Source organism: Aulonocara stuartgranti (genome assembly GCF_965226115.1).
Source record: "Aulonocara stuartgranti genome assembly, chromosome: 16".
Classification (NCBI taxonomy): domain Eukaryota; kingdom Metazoa; phylum Chordata; class Actinopteri; order Cichliformes; family Cichlidae; genus Aulonocara; species Aulonocara stuartgranti.
Window position 1 is genome coordinate 26,227,322 of NC_138952.1, and position 22,822 is coordinate 26,250,143.

Below are 22,822 nucleotides of genomic sequence, written 5' to 3' on the forward strand. Positions count from 1 at the left end.
AGTAGCAACAGGAGATGGAGGGGGAAGAATGAGAGAAGAAGAGTCAGCTGCAGCGTGAAGACAGAATAACTCCAGCTTCTTTTCTTTCATTCTAGTTGAAGTACGGGACAAACTGTTTCTTTTCAGCTCAATACGAAACTCGTATTATTTTCTCTGAATACGGGACGATTCCATTTTTTATGGGACGGTTGGCAACTCTACTAACTAACCTTATGAAGTTCACTATCAGAAACATCATAGCACCCACCCAGCTGTATAGAAACTCCGTCATGCTAGCTAGCACGCAGTACGAGTTATTGTAACTGACTGTAAAAAGTCAGCACAACGAAAACTCCACCTAAGCTTGGTTTATATCTGACCCAGATAGACTGCAGGTCATAACTTCTTACCTGAAGTTCAGTTCACCTGTTGCCTCAGGTCTCTCCTCCTCCTACCTCCACTTTCCCTCATCCACCTGCTGGCCTCTGTGGAAGCTCCGCCATAGCCACCACCAAACAACCAAGTTATTTTTACACATCTGCCAGCATCTGGCCAATCCACCATCTTTCATTGTTTATACCGTTACTAAAAAATAAAAAAAATAAAATCATAGGCCCATAAAAATGAAAAATCACCATAGTCCCAACAGGCAAATGCCCTCTGGCCAGTCATCAGTTAACCCTTCCCAGGTTTGCCGACCCCTGTTTTAGACTTTTCTCTTTATTGTGTGCACCTGAGTTGCAGATTGTGTAACAGTGTTGCTTTCTGAAATCTAATATATCAAAATAAAGAAAACACATTGTATGTCCTTTGTCAATATCATTACACTACTCTTATTCGTTTCATTACTTTCGAGTTATGAAACGTTACCATAGCTACAGTTCCACACATAAACAAAAATACCGATCATAATGAGGACACACAATCAAAGATGAATCAAAGCAAAGATGAAAAGCAGTCCAAAGAGATCACCACAGTGATTCTCTACAGGTGGAAATGGAGACTACAGTGCTACAAGCCTGACTGCTAATCGCTGCCTTTGTTAAGATCAGATAAATGTAACCACCATAAAAGTTATTCTGAAAGGATGCATTTTCCATAAAGAACAACAAAATTTTTTTGCTCCAGGCTGTTAACGTGTTTTTTTAAGATGCACGTTGGGCATTTTTATATAGGGATTACACAGAGACTGGCTCTCTTTTGGAGCCAGCCTGAAGAGGTCTTTAGAAGATTTGCAGTTTTTGCTACTTCCACACTGGCTTCATTTTTCAGACATGGCCTTTTTCTTTCCTGGTTTTTCTTACAGGAGTATGTATAGATGCTAAATCAGTTATTCAGGAGAGAAAACATGCTGTATATCACTGAAATTAAGTGTTGCTCGAGTTTAGTTGGGATGGTCCTGTTAGGAGAATGAATCGTGTCCTATTTAAATTTTCACTCTTGTTGTGTTGTCCTAGAATGTGCAGGAAGATGGGCAGCATGTTTGGCGTCTCAAGCACTTCAACAAACCAGCCTACTGTAACTACTGCCATACCATGCTGCTCGGAGTGCGCAAACAGGGCCTCTGCTGCTCCTGTGAGTCTCTGCACCTTCCAACGTCTCCTTGTTGGTCTTTCTGCTTTTGCGTCTCCTGGTGTCCATTATTCTCCTGCTCTGACTTCCTCCTCTCAGCGTCACTGTCACTATGTCAGACTGAAATTTAGGCCGTTTATCGTGCCTGAGTGTGTCTGAGTCAGTGTTGTTTTCGATTAAAAGTCCTCACAGGCAGCATTAAAAACGCATTAATGATGCCATTATGTGTAATTTCATTACTGAATTCTCCCATGTAGGAACCGCTTCTGAAGGGCTGATGTTATTGTCACTGTTGATTGCAAGCACTTATAGATTGAAATGATCTTCAGTGTAATTAACTTCTTATTAAATTCATTGCCAGTCATGTTTTCAGTTGGAGTTACTGGACAAGACAAATAGGTTTAAGAAAGATTGTTTAACAATTCTGCAGCTTGTTTATGATATAAAGTAATTTTACCCTTGTTTTTTTTTAGTATGCAAATACACAGTACATGAACGCTGTGTGTCCAAAGACATCGCTGCCTGCATCAGCACCTACGCCAAGTCACGCAGACACACCAACGTAAGTACAATCAAAGGGTTCATTCTGCACACAGTGTTGCTGCTGGGTAATGAGACGGGAATACCGAGCAGCCTGTTGAGCAGATTCCTGCTGGCTCGTGGTCTCTTTTAAAAGAGCAGCGAGGATCATGGGATTGCCTTTGAGGTCATGTAAGGTTCTCTGTGTTTTAGCACTGACACGCTGAAGCAGTTGAGAATGATTACACTGACTCGGGTCACATGTTGATTATGCTTTGTAGAGCACATTTCCTTCCTTTTGGACTTATTAGAGCTTCATTGTAGCCTCGAGCAAAGTCTCTCTCTAATTATTAACTTAAAATATTGGATTACCGATGAACTGTTTTGGTAATCTGTTTTTTATTTCCACTGTGAGCGCGTATTTTGTTTTCTCCATTTCAAAACTTTTGAACTGGAAAGGACTTTTCAGATCTGACATCTCTGAAATTGTTTGGCAAACCTCTGCTGACCATTGCTTCTACGAAACTCTGCCTCTCTAAGATGTTCTTTTTCTACCTCTTTGTGTTACTGACCTGTTGCCAGTTAACCTAATTCACTGCATACTGTTCCTCCAGTTGTTTCTTTTTAGTGCAACCTACTGATCCAGCTTTTTCTAATTTACGCAATTTCCTTAGAGATTATTAAAGTATTCTGATTCTAATTTTCTTCGACCCAATGAGAGTTCTCTTGAGAAACATTGTTGTTCAAATTGAGTTTTTAATGGCATGAATTTTTATTTTTAATTAAATGAATGAACTTTTTCTTTAAATTGTACATTTTCTGGGTTTAAACATTTGATATGTTGTCAGTGCTCTGTGGTGAATAGAAATAATGAAATGAAATAAATAAAATGAAATTTGCAAAAATTGATAATAGCTTTTACAAGATTAAAAAAAATATCTTACTTCATATTATACTCACCTTATAGGACTTCAGTGACTGTATAATTTTGTGCAACTCATTTCCTCATATCTCTACAGCAGAGATGACTAATAGAACAGCAATAAGCACATGAATGGGAAGTATAATTGACTGAAGTGCTTTGAAAAAAAATCTACAGATAGATACTGAATAGCAAACGTGACTATTAGTGGCAACTGTAAAACCGCTGTTATCAGAGCTTTGCTGAGGTAACAAAACAAGTTTGTAATATGTGCAACAAGGTTTCAGCAAAATTCTTGAGGCTAGCAGAGATGCTTTTGCCTTTTAGCTTAGAAAATGTGCCTCATCTGTTAGTGTTATTACTGTTGCTCTATTCATGCATGTTTTCTCTTTAGATAAGCAGTGCTGGGGAGTACCAGCATTTCATAGCTGCTTTACATTTACTAGATTTTGAAACCAGTTCTGCAATATTTTTAAAAGGTGTTCAGCAATATTTGTGAAATAAAATATGAATGAATTTGAACTAACAGCATGCACCATTGAATACAAAATTGAAAAGCATTAAATACTTGAATAAAAAATGTCCCGTTCTCCTGTTGTTTCTCTAGGCTATGCAGCATGTATGGATGGAGGGTAACTCTCCTACCAAGTGCGACCGCTGTCACAGAAGCATCAAATGTTACCAGGGCCTCACTGGCCTGCACTGCGTCTGGTGTCAGATCACTGTGAGTCGCTGCCTTATATAAACTCAGATGAACGATTAACAGGAAACATTAATCTCTAGAAGTACACAGCAGTGTCAACACTGCCATACAGAGGAAGACAGCAGTAGATATAGACAAAGATGAAGACAAGGGAAAGGCTGCTTAGCTAAAGTGAAAGCAAAGTAAGCTCTAAAGCCTTAAGAACATGGATGACAGTTCCTTAAATAGAAAAAAATCTGAAGAACATAATTCAATTAAAGAAACGTTTGCACAGCCTAAATAGATATTTTAAGCCAGGTTAGATAGTTTTAAGTGTTTGTGTTACTGTTGTCCTCTATTCCCTGTTCCTTTATAAAACAGTTTTTTACTCATTTTTTACGTGTTTGTGCAAATTTATTGTCTGACTTGCAAAAAGCTAGCAAGAGAAAGGTGGTATTTAAGGCTATTTTTACCTTCACTTGGTGTACTTAATAATCAAAATCATATATATTTTATTACCAGATGATAATTATTGATTGATCAGTCACTCTAATAGTGTAACTGGAGATGCATGTGTATACAGGTATCTATATACTGATGGGAGTTTTATCCATAATAACATAAAGCTAAATATTAGTATAGTGTTATTAAAAGCAGTAATTATTTTAGCAGTGAAACTAATTAAAGTATCTGAAGTACAGCTTGTACTGAGTAACCCCATGTACATTACTTCTCTTAGTATATACCTAATCCTTCTGCAAACTACTATCAGACAAACCACAACATAACTGAAACTGTAATGTCTCCATAATGTGATACATGAATACACAGACCTTCATATATATTTTACTTGTCATTGCACTTCAGATCCTCTAGGTGTCAATGCTGACTTTGAATTTTCATGACTATCAAAAACCCACAGCCAAAGCTCTCACAAATCTCTTGTATCAGTATTAAAGACATCTTGCTCAGAAATACAAAGTGATAGCTTATTGATTGGTCCTATATGACCTGTCAAACAGTCAATACAGCCCATTAGTGAGAATGCCCTCAGAAGAATAGCTTTTCGTACTGGTAGTGTTTAACAGACTCAGTCTCACAGATGGATGACGCCCACAGTTCTTATGTTTCTGGCTTTCCTCTCTGTTGTAGCTCCATAATAAGTGTGCATCTAATGTGAAGCCAGAGTGTGATGGAGGAGCCTTGAGGGACCACACTCTGTTGCCCTCGTACATCTGCCCTGTCGTCTTGGTAAGAATGCATTCCTCTGTACGAGAGCGTGCATACAGCAAAAACTCAAATAGTTTTAATTCACCAGTTTAACATTTATTGGACTCTTTAAAAATCAATTTAACAAAAAATATGTGGTCAGAGTTTAGAAGTTTGGAGAAGTTGCTGCAGTTCTGTAGGTAAAAACAGACCTACTCCATAAGGGTGAGATCAAGCATTTCAAGGTTCAAGGTTCTTTATTATTTGTCACATGCATAGTTATACAAGTATAACACACAGTGAAATGTAGCCTGACACGCTCCTCGACATGTGCAAAAATTGGGGGGGGTGTAGAGGAAGAACATCATATATATATATATATATATATATATATACACATAGTATATACACTGGGTGAATGTGCAGTAGTAGCAGCAAGCAGGTGAATTCTGTACATTAATATGAATAGATATCTGACTATTTTACAGGATAGACAATATAAACATATTTAAAATTAAAGGAATTGAAATGTACATTGTTCCTTGGTTTAGTGTCTGGAAGAGTCCTGTCTCAGTCAATTATAGATGATGTGAGAGGGCGGGTGTGTGTGTTTAGGGCACGGATGGCTTGGGGATAGAAGCTCCTCTTGAGTCTCTCTGTCCTTGCCCGGAAGATGCGGATCAACGCATTTGATCAAGCATTTGCGGGTGGCTGTTGCTCAGGAGGTAGAGCAGGTCACTTACTGATCGGAAGGTTTGTGGTTCGATCCTTGGCACCTCCAGTCTGTATGCCAAGTATCCTTGGGCAAGATACTAACCCCAAGTTTCTCTCCGATGCATCCATCGGAGTGTGAATGTCATTAGAAAAGCTCAGTTTAGAGTCAGCACTTGTGAGAATGGGTGTGATTGGGTGTTGTATAAAGCACTTTGAGTGCTCCAGGAGAGTAGAAAAGCGCTATATAAGAATCAGTGCATTTGACGTGCAGCTACAGAGTACATTTAAGGAAAACTCTGTGATGCATTCATTTACCTCATTTGGTCAGGTATCAGTTTATCAATTCATAACTTTTAGGTATTTATTTTTCTGTTGATATTGTGTCTCTCGCTCTTAAAGTAAAACTACCTTAAAAATGAGAGATTTACCTTTATGTAATCACCCATTTACAGACATAAACTCTCTCTAAATACAAGTAGTTAGATGTAATGTCACCACAGTGATGTCACCCATTGTGACATTCCCCGTTCTAGTTTTGAAAGGTTACTGCACATCCACTGGTATCCCGACACCAGACAGGAGGCAAGTGTGACAGGAATAATGAGTTAATGCTGATATAATGCACGGCCATTATACATTTGCTATGTATGGCTATGCAACTATTTCATGTTCTGTGTGAAATGACTGAATGTTTCCTAAAAACCTCCCTGTGGAGGTTCTGGAAGGTTAATCAAAGGAAGTCAGTGTTAAACGTGACAAATCGTTATTTATAAAACTTCCTTTTGTCACCGCATGGCCGAGTTACAACCTCCAAACACGTTCGTCTTTTTCACAATCAGCAAATATTATTAAAAGCAGTGATTGTTTTAGTGGTGAAAACAATTATTGGAGTATTTTTATGCTCCTCACTTTTTAATTTCTCACACAAATCCATAAGTGACAAACTGATACATATCAAGCTTGAGTGCCAGAGCACTTTCTGGAATCTGCTGAAGCCACTCTTCCAGTTTCAGGGTTAAAGCTTCTAATGATCACCACATCTATCACATCTGTAAACATCTGCTCCTGTCAGCCACCACTTGTTTGTCCAGCAACTGCTTGTCTGGAGCTCAAAGTCCTACAGCACCTTAGCCCTGATGTTCCCAACTACCTTTGGTGGTGTCTCCTATCAGGAGTTGGGGACTTCTAGTCCCCATGTGGCACAGATATTCACGCACACTATCTCAGCCGCTTGGTCGCACCTTTCAGTGTACACTACCCCAGCTTGAATCTTAGGTCCTCGAGAGCATCTGCAGTTTGTGCCCTGACTGTATGATAGACTCCTGCATCTGTGAATCTGGTGCTGAGGGCCAGTTCTTATAAGAACAGGAAAGAACAGAGGCTCTGAATATATTCTGCCATGATCAGAGCCTCTGTTCTTTCCTTTACTTCGGTTCTTTTCGTGCCACTGGTAGAATTTCTTGATGTCAGCTTTTTCCTCTGTCTGTTGATGGTACATCCCATGCAGAGGCTTGGTCTTCCATCATAGTTCTTTCTTCCTTTTCCTTATCACCATCTGTCTTTAGCTGTCTGAGGCACTCTTGGAGCAGCTCATCTTTGGGGGCTATCATCCTGCTGTATTCATAGGTGCTTATTTTTTGCTGCTGAGTTGTAACTGACACTCAATAATCTTCGCCCTCCTACTGTCTGTTGCTCATAGAGCCTCAGGGTGCTGGACTTCAGCTGGAGACCTGTACATTCTGAGGAGTTGTTGCATCTCGACATAAGGAGCATCTGTCTCCTGTGGACAGTTTATTATTCTAGTATGGTATCTGATGACTGTTCGGTGAATGGCATGCCGTAATTGGAATCAGAATCCTGTGCTATTATTCCAAAGACACTAATGTTGCCACTGCGCTATCCAGCTGCTTTTTCATGGACTTGGACATTTAATTTGTATTTTGTTTTTAGTTTTTTTAGAGACAGGTCGTACAGACTAGGTTAGGTACATTTGTCATTTTACAACTAAAATTTAATTTAATTTAATGAATGTGACCTGTACACAGTCAATCACTTCACCTTCATTCTCAGGACCGTCATTCTGGGGTGAAGCGAGGGGAGGGGGAATCACCTCCCAGCACCAGCCCTGATGACACCAATCAGACTTTTAAATTCTCCCCTGGAGATGGACAAGCACTCCAGGTATGCTGGCCGCTCACTCTGCACCTGTCATTTCTGCATGGTGCAAATAAAGCTGGTTAGCAGCTACCTGAATCTGTCCTTCCTCTATCCAGATAACCCCGCTTCCAGGCACTCACCCACTCCTGGTTTTGGTCAATCTCAAGAGTGGAGGGAGACAGGGGGAGCGGTAAGTTACTCTCACCCACAGGTCGACTCTCGCTTACCTCTTCGATTTAATAGACAGAGGTTATAAATCTCATTTGACATTTGAGATAAATAGTTAATATTTCATTAATCAAACATAAATTCATTATCATTATTCTTTTATTAAATGGAGTAAAATCTGAGGTATGTAATAGTCAGTTATTCCATTTAAAAACTAAACACTAAACAGAAATGAATCTGTCCCCTGCTGTGGCAAAGAGGACCCAAATGCAAGACTCGCAGACAAAGCAAAGTAAATTTCAAAAAATTTTAAGCACACAAAGTAACAAACGCAGACACTCTAGGACTGAAGGGAGACTGAAGCAGAAATCAAGAAATCAATCAAAATGATGAGACAGGTGGAAGTAAAACTGAAGGAAAAGCTCAAAAGACGGCAGAGGCATAAACAGGCATATACATGAATTCAATTACATTAATGCAACAAACATGCTCAGTAATTGCCAAACACATAAATGCCAACACTCGAGGAAGCTGGAGGTTAAAATTCCCGAGGAAATGCTTTAACAATGATCTGTATAAATAAAATGAGACGAGTGAAAAGTTACTTCATTAACACCAGTTTTCTTTGTTTTTCTTTAAACTAAGTTTATGACATACCTCTAAAGAAAACATCTGGCCCACGAGTTATCAGCTATAGTGACTAACTTGGCTTTCCTATAACACACAAGCACCCACTACAGCAAGTGTAGAACTTACCCACAGTGCATTTACTGCTCATAGCTTAGAGGGCTCTGTTAAATCAACCCCATCATTGAACAAGACAAAAGTGTACCACACCTGGTGCATGGACGTTTGTTACCTAAGCACCTCCCACTAATAATCCTGCTATTCTCAGGTCTATTCTCACTGTTCTTCTAGCAACCTGGGAATTCCATTATATTACAGGAGCTATACTGAACTGAGACACAAAGAAGTAAATACAAAACAATGCACAAAATGTAAATCATCAACGTGTAGTGGATAATTTCTAATAGGACAGTAATTTTAGGTTCTTATCCATACACTTCTGGTTGGGAGGTTTATTCTGCTGTCATATGTTATATTATAGTGTTTCATGTTCGCATTAAACATGTCCAGAGTTTCACATAATGAAAGAATAAGGGGACAGTTGTCTCAAAGAAGCTAAAACAGCTTGTTTCAGACACTACATGAATCATGGGGTCTCCCCCTAAAACTTTGATGTTTTATGATGTTTCTATTACAACATGATGACGTCCGGCTGTTAAGGCATAATTGTGATGTTGTAGGGTGTTAGACTGAGAAAATAAATAATGTGATTTACAACTCTGTCCTTATGATATATTATTTGATATAGTTTCTTGGAATCTTTCTTTCAAGGTGAACCAACCCAAATTCTCATGTCCCTAAAGGCCTAATGTATTGTTTCGAAGTTTGAAGACGATCAACCTTGACCGACCTTGGCCCCATTTTCACCTAGATATGATTAGCTTGAGGTGTTTTTGGTAACTACTGCCAGGCAAAGTTTGAAAATTATATTTTGAAAACTGTGGACAGCAGGCTGCTATCAAACAGACAGAACCTTCGGGGGAGAAAAGGAACTACTCTAGCATTATCTAATCTGGAAAAGATGACAAGAAGAAGGACAGGAAGGACCCCTTTATTTGCATACTAAATACAACATGGATCTGGTGGCCTCATATGCATGGACAAATTAGTTACACTCAAAGACTCCCGAGTTGAAATCCATAGAATGATTCCTCAAGAGCAAAATGGTAAAAAAAAATAGAACTTCTAGGAGGAAAAAAGGCTTTTTAAAACTTTACTTTGGGGCAAAGTCAGCTAACCTCTTCAGCATTCCTCTTTTTTTTTCTTTCAATTGGAACTGGCCGAGATAAGCCCCAGCCTACAGTGACCCTGAATTAGATAAGCAGTTAAGACGAATGTGATTTGACAGGTGATTCTATACATCCTTTCTATGTCCCACATCCAATGAAATGAAAGCTAATTTACATTAGCAGGATGCTGAGACTAAAATCAGCTTTGATTCAAGCTTTTTTGGAGCCATTATGAGAAAATGACAGTATTTTTACTTATGCCAAAGAGGGCGCCAACATTTCTTCACCTCCCTGCCAACGCTCTGAATGCTGTCATTTAAAGAGGAAGAGATACAAGCTTTAAATTCATGTCTCCATTGTCTCATTGTACCCCACCTAACTCACAAAAGCCTGTGGCTCTCCCCCAGTTTGATACATTACCATAGCAACGCACTCTTTTGTTACAATTAGAAAGGAAATTATTATCTATTAATAGAACAAATAAACAGTTTAAGCAGGAAACCAGAGACAGAGGCTGCTATTTATGTCTGAGTTCAGTTTCATCTTTATTATGAGTGATGACTGCAAGCGCTGCACGAGTTGTAAAAGCTTCTCTTCTACCCAGAGATGTGTCAACAGATAGGATAGAGAGCTTAGGCACTTATTCACTAGCTGATATAAATATACTGGTACACTCAGTAGAAGGATATTAGAAGCCTGTAAAACTGGTTTTACGGCACACATGAACATGTTGGCGAAGGCTTTAATGAACACTTTACGTAATATCCACGAGGTTGCATGAAGCTGCCTTGTCAATGAGCAGCTCACTGAAAACGCTTGTGAACACAAAAAGATGACTGTCCAAATGAAGGGCATGCAAAAAAAACCCTGTACCTTTCCTGCAGAACATGGGACACCGATTCAGAGCAATCAGATGTGTGTGGAGGTTGCAGAAGTCATATAACATTCTAAGTTAAATACATGTTGTCATGACTTTTATATCACCTCGATTGTATACCATTACATAAAAGTGAAAACTTGAGATCTTCATATCATACACATTTGTTGACAAACGAATGATGTGCATGCATTTTGTAACTCTAAAAACCTATGAAAGATTCTTATGAAAAACAGTAAATATATATATAGATTTATATGAATGCAGCTGTCCCAGCAGAGTTATACTCGACTAAGCTACACTAAGGCAAAAAGTTTACACTCATTAGGGAAACGTGGTGATTTTGTGGCAACATCATGCAGTTCATTTACATTTTTATTTATTTAGAACAACCACAGTGAGTGAGCACATGGCAACAGTGGGAAGGAATAACATTATTTTAAATAAGAAGACCATAGAAGACCACCTACAACAAACATGACAAAATACAAACTACAGGAAAGACGAGACAGACGTTAATGACATGTAGCAGTGCATATAAACACATGGGGAATGAGAAGACGAAAGCCAGTAAAAAAAATCTTAAGACCAATGGCCCGATTGGTTTCACACGCCAGACCATGTGTGCAATTTCTAAATGTGGTAATCGGGCTTATGGGCCTGATCATTGATGGTTTTCAATTAATTCGTAGGGCATGAGAATTTATGAAAGAACCAAGCTGATAAAATGTCTTTAGGTAGTCTTTGTGTTTGTTTTGCTGTTCAAAATCTGGTATCCCTGACAGATTGCATCCACGAATTTATAGACCAATGCAGCAGCACGTGGCACACCGCAGACCTGCAAAATTCTTGTATTTCATAATCTGTGTAATTTGAGCACTCATATAAGCCTGGTGTGTAATTACCATATTAACACTATAAACTGTCCTCCTTCTTTCCTCTTCAGGGTACTTAGGAAGTTCAGGTACCTGCTAAACCCGAGGCAGGTGTACAGTCTGGATCAAGGAGGGCCGATGGTAGGGTAAGTCTGCTGTGTTCATCTCTCTTTCCTTTGCAGTGGTAGTGGCTAGGTGAAGTTGCAGTAAATTGTGAACCCTTAATGACTTAAAAAATGAGCTGACTCAAGTTCTAAGATAAAGACTACCCAATTAAATAAAACAAAGACACTACGTGGGATGTTAATTTATTGAGGAGAAGTATGCTGTATTACATGTGTGTGAGGGAAAAACCATGTGAACCTTTGGGTGACCCCTTTTCTATTGAGATTCTTTTCATAGATAGACATTTTCCTCTGGTACAATTTGGAATTAATTGTTCTGCACATGATGACAAGCTGTCCTGGCACAGGTGGCAGCAAACACAAACCATGATGCTACCACCACCGTGTTTCACAGATGGAATAAGGTGCTGATACTGGATTACAGTTTTTTTTCTTGTCCCAAACAGAATATCATTCATTTTAACCAGAAAGTTTTTTGTTTTTGTTTTATTCATGAATTTCGTAGTTTCCTGGGGCTATACTATTTGGAATTAACATGTTCCCCTTGTGCTTTGTGTGGATTTTGTGCATGACAAGCAAGTCAGCTTAATTGGGGATTCTAAGCTATGTGAGAATGTGAGGCTGTCTGTCTCACAGTGTTAGCCCTGTGATGGGCTCTCAACATTATGCCCCATGTCAGAAAGGATATGCTTTAGTGCCTAAAACCAGCACCAGCCCATTAGAGCATACCAACAAAAGAGAAACAATTAAACTCCTATTTTTTCAGCCGATATGATAGTTTGAACTAAAGCTAGTAGTATCCTCTGTTTTTGGGCTGAGTCAGGAGTTTATATTTCAGGATAAAAAGAGCATCATGAATATGAAATAGAAACATAAATTGTTCAGTCAGAGCGCTGTGCTGGGAGACCACCTCCTCCTGTCATGTTAGACTAACCTGCTGGAGGTCAGTGAAGGGGAATGGGGACACTGCGTTACTGCTGCGCTGTGCATTTGACCTCTTGACACTCACATGCGTTCCTGCATACGTCAGAGCTGAGCACAACATGTACTTTGAAATGAATTCTGTTGGGCCCCCTTGTTCATTGGAAGAAGAAAAAAAATGCCCTTATACAGCAGCACAAGGGCCATGAATGCTTTACCTTGAAGGTGAAGTGACTTCACCATCCTTTCACATCCATTTGTATGAGGCTCTCTGCTCCCTTTTCTGTTACTGTCTCTGCCTCTCTCTCAGTCACGACAAGCAAAGTTGCTGCCCTCGAGAGCCCATTGTAAGAAAAGAGACCCGATGACGCACACGGGTCTTTGGGGAGAATGCTGTAGATGGTACACGCTGCATCAAACACAGACACTGTGATACACTGATGTGATGCTGGACTCTAGAAAAGATATCATGTTCATGTTTTTTTGAAGGAAAAAAAGAAAGTGACCATATTTGGAAATAACTGGGCTGCTAGGTTATTAGCCAATGCTAGCAAAGCTAGTTGGTAAGGTGCATCCACAAACTCTGAAGGTACAGCACACAGAGTAGCGGTTTTCGATACGGGCGACACGGGCGGTTGCCCGGGGCGGCATAGTGGTGGGGGGCGGCATCACGTGCATCAGCAAAAAAAAAAAAAAAAAAAAAAAATTGCTCGTACTCATGCTGCCCCGACACCAGCCAGCACATATTGGGAACAGCATAGGCACCGATCGGCTTTCTATCGCCCATTTGCTGGGCGTAAGGGCGCCCTTCGTTTGTGAGGTGCGCCTGCTGCTTGTTGCACAGGGAGGAGAGGGCGGGGCGGGGGGATTCTCTGATTGGCTGGAGCTCGCAAAATAAAATAAAATAAAAACAAAACAACAAACACAAAAACACCAGACGTTATGATACAGACTTATAATTTGCACCGGTGTTTTTTCGAAATTCTATACGCGAAAAGTGAGCGCGAGAGCCCTCGGTGCGCCTGCTTGCTGCCAAAGTCAAAGTAAACTTTATTGTCATCTCCGCTACATACAGTCCAGTATATAGAGAGACGAGACGACGAGGCTCCAGTTACAGCAGTGCAAGAAAACAAACAATAAATATAAGAACAGTAAGAAAATAAACATACACTTTAGGACTCGGGGTAAAGGGATCAATAACAATTTGAAATTTGAAATTTACAGTTTGATGATTTAAAGTCTCACACACAAGCCGTCGAAAGGGGAGGGGGGCCGGCTGCTTCCAAATAGAGCACATTTCATTCACAGTGTTGTAAATCCAAGCCCATTATGTGTTCATGATTTGAATCCTGGGTTGTGCAAAATCCCAGAAATGCACCTTTGACAAAGTGAATCTGTGAACTGAGGTGTAGGTGTGTTAGATCATGTTGTGGTGATCCTCGAGTTGGGGGACTTATGTTCATACTGAAGTGCAAAATTAAAACCGATGGAAGATGGTCAAGAAAAGTTCGAAGCCATCAGGTGCTCAGTTTAGAAAAATTATAAAAGAAGAGGAGGAGAAACGAGCAAAAGATACAGGTAAGCAGATGTCATTGGATAATGGCAGGTCATCCTGAAACAATCAGAATCAGAATACTTTATTTATCCCTAAGGAAATTATGTGTTTACAGTTGCTCCAAGAAGAAATGTTAAAAATAGTAACAGTAACAGACTAAACTCCAAACAATACATTATGCTACAGATTTTAATATTAATATGTGTCCTGTTCTCATTGTATGACGTACTATGATGTCCATTTGCATACTATGCATACTCTCTCTCTCTTCATATGTGTGTGTGTGTGTGTGTGTGTGTGTGTGTGTGTGTGTGTTTCCCTTGTAAAATTCAGTATGGCTCCAACAACAGTTTTATGTTAATGTACAATCCTTAATATGTTTTATGTGTGTGTGTGTGGCCTCTGTAAAATTTGGTGTTTTAACTTTGGAGCCAGCCTCAAGTGGCCATTAGAGGAACTGCAGGTTTTGCGGGTGGCTTAATTTTTCAGCCCCTGAGGTTTTTTTTTCTTCAGGATAATCCTTTATTAACTTGGTCTGTTGTCTGGGTCACACAAGAGGACATCATATTTAGAAGACTGTACCATAAAATTGCTCCCAAAAGCACCAACTAAACATGGTTAAGAGCACCAGTTCAGCGTCTCAAATTGGTGGTGAAGAGACAAATATCTGCTGCTTCTGCTGCTGCCCGTGTCAGCAGAATTAATAATATTTAAACAGGCGCCTTGTCAAATGTTCCAACATAGCTATGGAGAGTGAAATTAGCTATATGTATAAATTATCTGTATTTCTTTTTACCAGACTGTAAACATGCCTTTATGTTGTTAAATTTAGCCTTTTAACAGCAGTGTATTTTATACTGTATATAAAAGATGGATTTGGCATCACATTATCCATTGTTTTAGACTCATTTTGAAGCCTAAGCATCAGTGTTTTGGCCACCAGCATGTTGGTTATAGGGAGCCTGAAGTGACCATATTCAGACTAAAGGGTTGATTACTAACTAATCAGTGGTCGCATGCTTAGCAAGCTGCATTCATAAACTGTATAAGTATTAAGCACAGACACACATGGCAATAGACATTTTGCCCTTTCAGGGCCCCTGTATTGAGTTTCTATCTGCAAACTGACTTGGGCTTGCTCAAAGAAAACCTGCTGGGCCCAGTCTAAACTGGAAATGGTCTGGGCCCTGTACGGTTCCTTCCACTGATATTATGATATATTATAATATTTGTGGCTAAGAATATTGCCTTGTAAGTTCCACTTACAGTAATTATGTAACTTTTAATAACAAACTCCTCTGCCTGCTCAACTCAGCCTCAGTCCTTTTTCCTCAGTGCAGGGATCTGTCTTAAATGAGGTCATATGACTGTCCTGTGCAGCGGGAGATCTGTGCCGATGCTGCTAAAAGGGTGAAAGAGGCCCTACATTGAAAATAAACACACAGGGTCTGTTGTCACATAGAGGGTTAACTCACTGCCAGCTGAACTCCACAACTGTTACCATGGGCTCCTTAGCAACACTCACAGCAGGCATTGAAATGAGGGGGTAGATTTCTCTGAGTGATGTGTTTAGGGAACGCGATTAGCTTGCTGTACTTACATTTCATGTCATTGCACATAATATGTCAACCTCCATGTATTATTTGTTGATGCACCAGCTTCCTTTAAGACATCATGCATAAATCAAACGGAAGATTTTAAATAGGTTTTGGTTAGATGTGAATGCATATTGGTGTTGTTTCTCTATATAGCCCTTAGGGGGTGCTGTTTGCCTTGTGGCTTCTGTGCCTTGTTATAAGGTCTAGAAATAAACATACCACCTACTTTGATTCTGGGGAGGCAGTAACATAAGGGTAAGGCAGGCAGGTTGGTTGTTTCAGGTACCAGAGAGGCATGAAATCTAATCCAGAAGGAACAGCTGGATTATAGATCCATTAGTAGGAAGAGTTGCCAGGTGCCAAAACACAACAGGGCACAACAGCTTATATATTCCGAGGTTCTCTCTATGTTATTGGCTGTTGGTACCCCTGTTGTGTTGGCAGGCTCCTTCCATTCTTGAGAATGCAGGAGCTTTTTCATTTTCCACATAGACCAAAAGTCAAAACCAATTTCCCTAGCCTCTCATTGGGATTCAGCCCCAAACCTGTTTGTTTCTACTGAAATAATGAAATAAAAAAATAAGCTCTATGGGAAAAATGCACAGAGCCACTGTGACATCACAGTTAATGGAGTCCTGTTGTGAAGGCTTGAGATTAGTTGATTATAAGTTGCGAAGTAAATATATTGACTACAAGACCTGAAACTATGTCACTTGGATGCCAGCCGGAATAGGCTTCAGTCCCCCTCAAAAATATGAATTGGACAAGTGGTGTAGATGGATGGTTGGAAATAGATGAAGGGAAAACAGGGCCATTTGTCTATATATTACTATACAACCAGGCTTCTTTTTAGTAAATTGTTGTTTGTAGGTGTTTTTAAAAACAGCAGAGTGTAGTTATATTGTGGATTTGATATACTGACCCAGCTGTCATAGCTAATCCTTTTATCTTACTTCCCTTTATACAACCATATAAAAGTAGTGGTAAAACAGCTAACTGATCATCTGCAGAGGAATGGCTTATTTCAGTCAGGTTTCAGAGCTCATCACAGCACAGAAACAGCATTAATGAAGGTTACAAATGATCTTCTTATGGCCTTTGACAGTGGACTCATCTCTGTGCTTGTCCTGCTAGACCTTAGTGCAGCGTTCGATACTGTCGACCATAATATCCTAGTAGAGCGATTAGAACATGCTGTAGGTATTACAGGTACTGCGCTGCAGTGGTTTGTATCATATCTATCTAATAGACTCCAATTTGTTCATGTAAATGGAGAGTCCTCTTCACACACTGAGGTTAATTATGGAGTTCCACAGGGTTCAGTGCTAGGACCAATTCTGTTTACATTATACATGCTTCCCTTTGGCAGCATCATTAGAAGACATAGCATACATTTTCACTGCTATGCAGATGACACCCAGCTCTATCTGTCCATGAAGCCAGATAACACACAACAATTAGTTAAACTGCAGGAATGTCTTAAAGACATAAAGACCTGGATGGCCGCTAACTTTCTGCTTCTTAATTCAGATCAAACTAAGGTTATTGGATGGCATTACCTTGGCCTCCAGTAACACTGTGAGGAACCTTGGAGTCATTTTTGACCAGGATATGTCCTTCAACGCACATATTAAACAAATATGTAAAACTGCTTTCTTCCATTTGCACAATATCTCTAAAATTAGAAACATCCTGTCTCAGAGCGAGGCTGAAAAAAAGAGTTCATGCATTCATTACTTCTAGGCTGGGCTACTGTAATTCATTGTTATTAGGATGTCCTAAAATTTCCTGAAAAGCCTTCAGTTAATCCAAAATGCTGCTGCAAGAGTACTGACAGGGACTAGAAAGAGAGAGCAGATTTCTCCTGTATTGGCTTCTCTTTATTGTTCTTCTGTTAAATCCAGAATTGAATTTAAAGTTCTTCTCATTAAATACAAGGTCTTAAATAATCAGTCCCCATCTTATCTTAATGACCTTATAGTATCATATCACCCCGTTAGAGCACTTCAGTCTCACACTGCAGGCTTACTTGTTGTTCCTAGAGTATTTAAAAGTAGAATGGGAGGCAGAGCTTTTTAGCTTCCATGCCCCTCTTCTGTGGAACCAGCTTCCAGTTTGGATTCAGCAGACAGACACGATCTCTACTTTTAAGATTAGGCTTAAAACCAGTAGCAGAAAATGGGTTTCTTCCCATTAAAAGGGAGTTTTTCCCTCCGACTGTCACCAAAGCACTTGCTTACAAGGGGTGATAAGATTGTTAGGGCTTTCTCAGTTTTCTTTGTCTGTATGGTTTTTACCTTACAATATAAAGCACCTTGAGACAACCGTTGTTGTGATTTGGCACAAAATAAATGAACAGAACTTTTCACGGGATTCTTTGGCAATAAAATAAAGAACGTGACAATACTGTGGGGTAAGCATTTCATTGTCAATACTGCCTGTAAATAGTCAGGTGTTTCTTCTGTAACACTGCACAGCTGGAGAGTTTTCTATACTATTTGCAAAACATGTATCGTTGTATCTTTGACAAACTGGTCGGGGCATCTGGAGTTCACATATTAATGCATCTTATTATGAAGAATTTTGATCCTGATAAGGACCTGAATAAGGACAAAAGTGATATCACTCATATGTTATGGCTTCCCTAATATTTTGATCTCAGGTTAACTTGACATTTTGGACGGACAGCCCTTCCACCATAATCAGTGAAACACCAAAATAGTTCATATGTTTTGGAAAAATAGCGTTCACTCCTCCAGCAGAGTTTGGGAGACTTGAAAAATCATGTGGTGGCCCAAGACCTTACTGAGACACTATATGTCGATTTTTCTTTTAAGTTATCACCTGCTTGTATTATGTTCAAGTGAAAATGTAGAACTGGTTTAAAGGGTCTATGGGAGATCACTGTGCAGGACCAGGTGGTCACCGGGCAGCTGTCTCATGATAGAGAGAGATGAAAGCTTTTGTCGACACCTTTGTTCCAACACACATTAAAGGTCCCTTTGAAGGGCATGCACTCTGCGACCACTGCGTGACTGTGGTTTCCAGGGAAAGGAGTGAAGTAAGCACAGGTGGAGAGGGCGCACACTGATTACTCTTTCTCTCTCTACCTTCCTCTGTGTCCTCTCTGCCCAGGAGCGCCCCTGTTCATTAAACCATCACAAGCTTAGAAATCCCTGTCAGCTGCTGCAAAATGCAACTAATAAATTTGGCGTCACAGAATTCTTAGTACACACTGACATTAGGATTCAGGGACTCTGTGTATAAAAGTGTTCTACAAACAAAACACCTGTTTTCTGTATATGTGAAGATGTTTTCACACATGTGCTGAACCCTTAAATGTTTCTGTAACGTCCCTGACAGAGGTACAGGTCAGAACACAAAGTCACTGGGATGTCTGATTGCTTTAAGATGTGAACAGTGCAGTCAGTGGTCCATGCCCGCTGGCTTGTGGTTGTCTTGTGTGCTGCCCCGTGAAAACTCTACCCAGGCAGCTCTCCCGTCTTAAACACATACCATTTCTAGTGCTGCAGACACTTCTGAAATTGATTATTTTCTGCTGTATGTGAGAATGGATAGCAGCACTAAAATGTCAGAAGATCATGTGTGATGATTCCTGGATCTATTGTCTTTCTAGGCTCAACTTTTTCCATGATGTCCCTGATTTCCGGGTTCTTGCTTGTGGAGGTGATGGCACAGTGGGCTGGATCCTCGACTGTATAGGTAATTAGATTCTAACTTATGAAAAAGTTAGAATCTAACTAATACTTTGCTTTGATAGGAGTTTATCTGCATTCTTAACCAGATTTTATTGTTTTAAAGGCAGCTGTAGGTCAGAACACATGTCGAAGCATCTTTGACCAATATACTGAACCCTGAGTGTATGTGAATGTTAGAATGTGCTTTAGCATAGATAAAAGCACCGTGTGAATGTGATTTGGTGGATGAAACATATTGTAGAGCACCAGTCCACATATATTTTCTGTTATTAATAAAAGTAAAGATGAAATGTGGCTGAAAGAGCAGAAAAATAAAGGTGAACATTAAATATTTTAGCTGAAAAATGAATTGTAAACATCTGTTTAAAGACCAGCTCTGAAGTTCCACAGTTCCTGCAATCATGCATAGTTTTTTCCACTGTGAGGAATTATTACTCTCTACTTTATTCTAGCTGAGTACAAATGTAGGTTTAGCAGTAATTTATCAGTAATAAATTCAGTCAGAATTCTAGTTCATATATTGTCATAAAAATCTGTTTCAAGAACATTTTCACATCCATAGCACGAGATCGATCTGCTTGTCTGTGCCCTTGCAGATAAGGCCAACTTTGCCAGGCACCCTCCGGTGGCCATTCTTCCTTTGGGCACAGGGAATGACCTGGCTCGCTGCTTACGCTGGGGAGGAGGTGAGGAGCTCATTCCAGCATCTTTCTGTATTTTCTTTACATAGCTGCATAGGCATCTATAAAGCCTGCAAGAACTGATGCCATAGCTGATCTTTTTGGAAACTTTGTGGCAAAGAGAAACAAGCTGAAAACACTGATAAGATTTTGTGAGCCTGTTAGTTAATGGAGTTAATGTAGCACCATACTTATTCATAATCATTTGTGTTTGTGGTCACCTGATGAGTTTAAGTCCTCTTTAATTCAGTTTTTTTGGTGTTCACCAACTCTTCAGAGGAATATCTGTGTTTCTGCTTACTAAAGCTGCCTTCCACAGTCAAAAAAGACTTCTGATATCACTGGGAAAAAGCATCAATATTGGAGCTGTACAGCTAAGCAGTAAGGAGAAATTGGCTATAAAGAGGGAGCCACAGAGGACAGCTTTCACTTTTTTTCTGCCTTTGTGAGTCTCTGTTCTGTCCCGATTAGTTTCACATTACCAAGTCCGCTGTCACTTTCTATAGCTACGCTTCAGCCTGATTGCCTGTTTGCTTTTCAGTGTTCTTTCCTAAAACTCTGCGTGTTTATACCAATCACTGTTGTCTCCCTCTGGTTGCTGAATTACTTTCTCCTGGACATTCCCGCCTGCTCTCTTTTGTTCTTCTCATATCAGCTTCATTTTTCACCTCTGTCTGCCTTACATGCCTCCTGTCTTCTGTATTTAGATACTCATTTTTGAATTGAACATAATAGAGCACGTTTAAACAGTTAATTTAAAGAATGACTCACTTCTCAAATACAAAAGGTAGCCATGTGTCTCTGCACATTTCTGGGAAATGAAAGATGGGAAGAGAAACAGGGGACTTTTATGTGTCAAATTAAAAACTTAATATGCAAATCACTTGCACACGCTGTAAGTCCTTTGCCAACCATTGATTTCTCGTAGTACTTGGGACCAGTAATTACACTGGCTGGTTATAACTGCTCGATTGTTGCTGCGAGGACCAGCAGAGCACTTGAAAGATATTTTGTCAATAAGCTGCCAGGTCTGGGTGGCTTTGGGCTGTTGAACTGATCATCAGAGATAAACTCTGAAATATTAGCTGCAGCCAATTAGCTTGATGATCATTTACCTGAGAGGGAAAATGAATCTAGTCTGATTTGTATGTGAAGGTGAGCAGCCAGTTTTGATTCATGGCTCTGCAGTCTGTTTTAGTCAGATGTTCATCAACTAACAAAAAAAATCTATCGAACAGCTTTCAGATGTATCACCACTCAATCTAATTCATGATCTCTAGAGAATGAATCCCAAAGATTTAGGCCTTGTTGAATTTTAGTTTAATTACTGGGTTTTTGTGGAATATCTTGACAATAATTTGAAGGATTGTCATAAAAGTTGGTAGAGATATTTGCCGAGCAAAGCTTTTCTCTTAACCCATGAGACATGACTGACTTGATCATTTACCATTTGGCAAGTACTGGAATAGAAACACATTATGCATTAATTCTTACACTGGTTGTATTTGTGAAAGTTAGTGCTAATAATAATGATAATGTGAAAGGAACTTACGTGAATTGCAGTGAAGATGAAACACAGGGCGAAAATGGAGGACATTGGTGAAAGATAAAGCAAATTTTACTTTAAAAATAACACATAATGCAGTGAACACATGAACACTTAATTTCCTCTATTGGTGTCAGTGGATTTTTGTAATCATTTACACAAATATCAGGATGTATTGTACGTGATTGTCTTTCATTATGTCAGGTAACTCAGCACTGACATACCATTAGTGTCTCTGGATGGTTTCATGAGTTACTCTTTGTAACGCTTTCGTTCAACCTTCAGGATAGACTGTAATAACTTCCCTTATGCCATTATCAGGGGAAAAAAATCCTTTTATCCAATACAGCCTGATTTTAATAAATACCAGCAAAACTATTGCATCAATCTTGGTTGCACTTTGTGCTTAAGGTTAATTTCCAAGTATTCATATATGCTAACAGTCAAGTACAGGCTTGCAGTCTTCTAAGGTTGTGCACAGATGGCATAATGACAAAAACATGTATCAATTTGTGCAGACGATGTGTGTATTTGTGTGTGTACCTGTGCAAACACCACAAAATGAATAAATAAATACAGCTAAAAAGTAGCTAATTGTTCATGTAAAAAGACAACTGTTCCCCGTGAATTTTCTTTTATTTCTCAAGAGTACAAATGTGAGAACATATGCATATGCAAAATACTCTCATATTTCACACACATGATTCTCCCAGTGTGATGGCACTCATTAAAGCCTCATGCCCTTGTGACACCTTTGGAACAAACATCTGCTTCTTATTACTATGCCTGGCTGTTAAAGCAGGCTGTCAGCTATGGAGCAAATCCAGAGGGCTTCCCGGAGGGCTGTCAGGTCTGGGCTTCATTCTGGGTTTGAAGCAAGGAGGGTAGTTTCTTTGGAAAGGCAGCTTAATCAGTTTTATTGTGTTCCATATTTGAGCTCGTATAGTGTAATTTGCCTGTTACATGTGGAGATTATGATTAAAAATGATGAAATATAGAGAACGACTTTTCTCTGCCAGATTTTGCTCACGCTATGCTTGACTGATTGATTGATTTTTTTTCATGTGATTCCTGATTGATTCCAAGTTTCTAGCTTTATACTGTTTAGCGGGATAAAAGTGGCTGCAGCTCAGGAGGTAGAGCTGGTT

General features: G+C 39.6%; 1 protein-coding gene across 5 annotated transcripts in view; it reads left to right on the forward strand.

Moving 5' to 3' along the window:
* The window catches only part of dgkg (diacylglycerol kinase, gamma), a 170,525-nt gene that overhangs the window by 71,432 nt on the left and 76,271 nt on the right, over positions 1–22,822 (forward strand). For all 5 annotated transcript variants that reach the window (XM_082507643.1, XM_082507645.1, XM_082507644.1 and 2 more), the window contains 9 exons: positions 1,437–1,554; positions 2,025–2,113; positions 3,600–3,716; positions 4,827–4,925; positions 7,668–7,778; positions 7,871–7,944; positions 11,602–11,676; positions 19,367–19,452; positions 20,045–20,134. In XM_082507643.1, the coding sequence (XP_082363769.1) occupies positions 1,437–1,554; positions 2,025–2,113; positions 3,600–3,716; positions 4,827–4,925; positions 7,668–7,778; positions 7,871–7,944; positions 11,602–11,676; positions 19,367–19,452; positions 20,045–20,134 (859 nt within the window). The remainder of the gene's footprint in view (positions 1–1,436; positions 1,555–2,024; positions 2,114–3,599; positions 3,717–4,826; positions 4,926–7,667; positions 7,779–7,870; positions 7,945–11,601; positions 11,677–19,366; positions 19,453–20,044; positions 20,135–22,822) is intronic.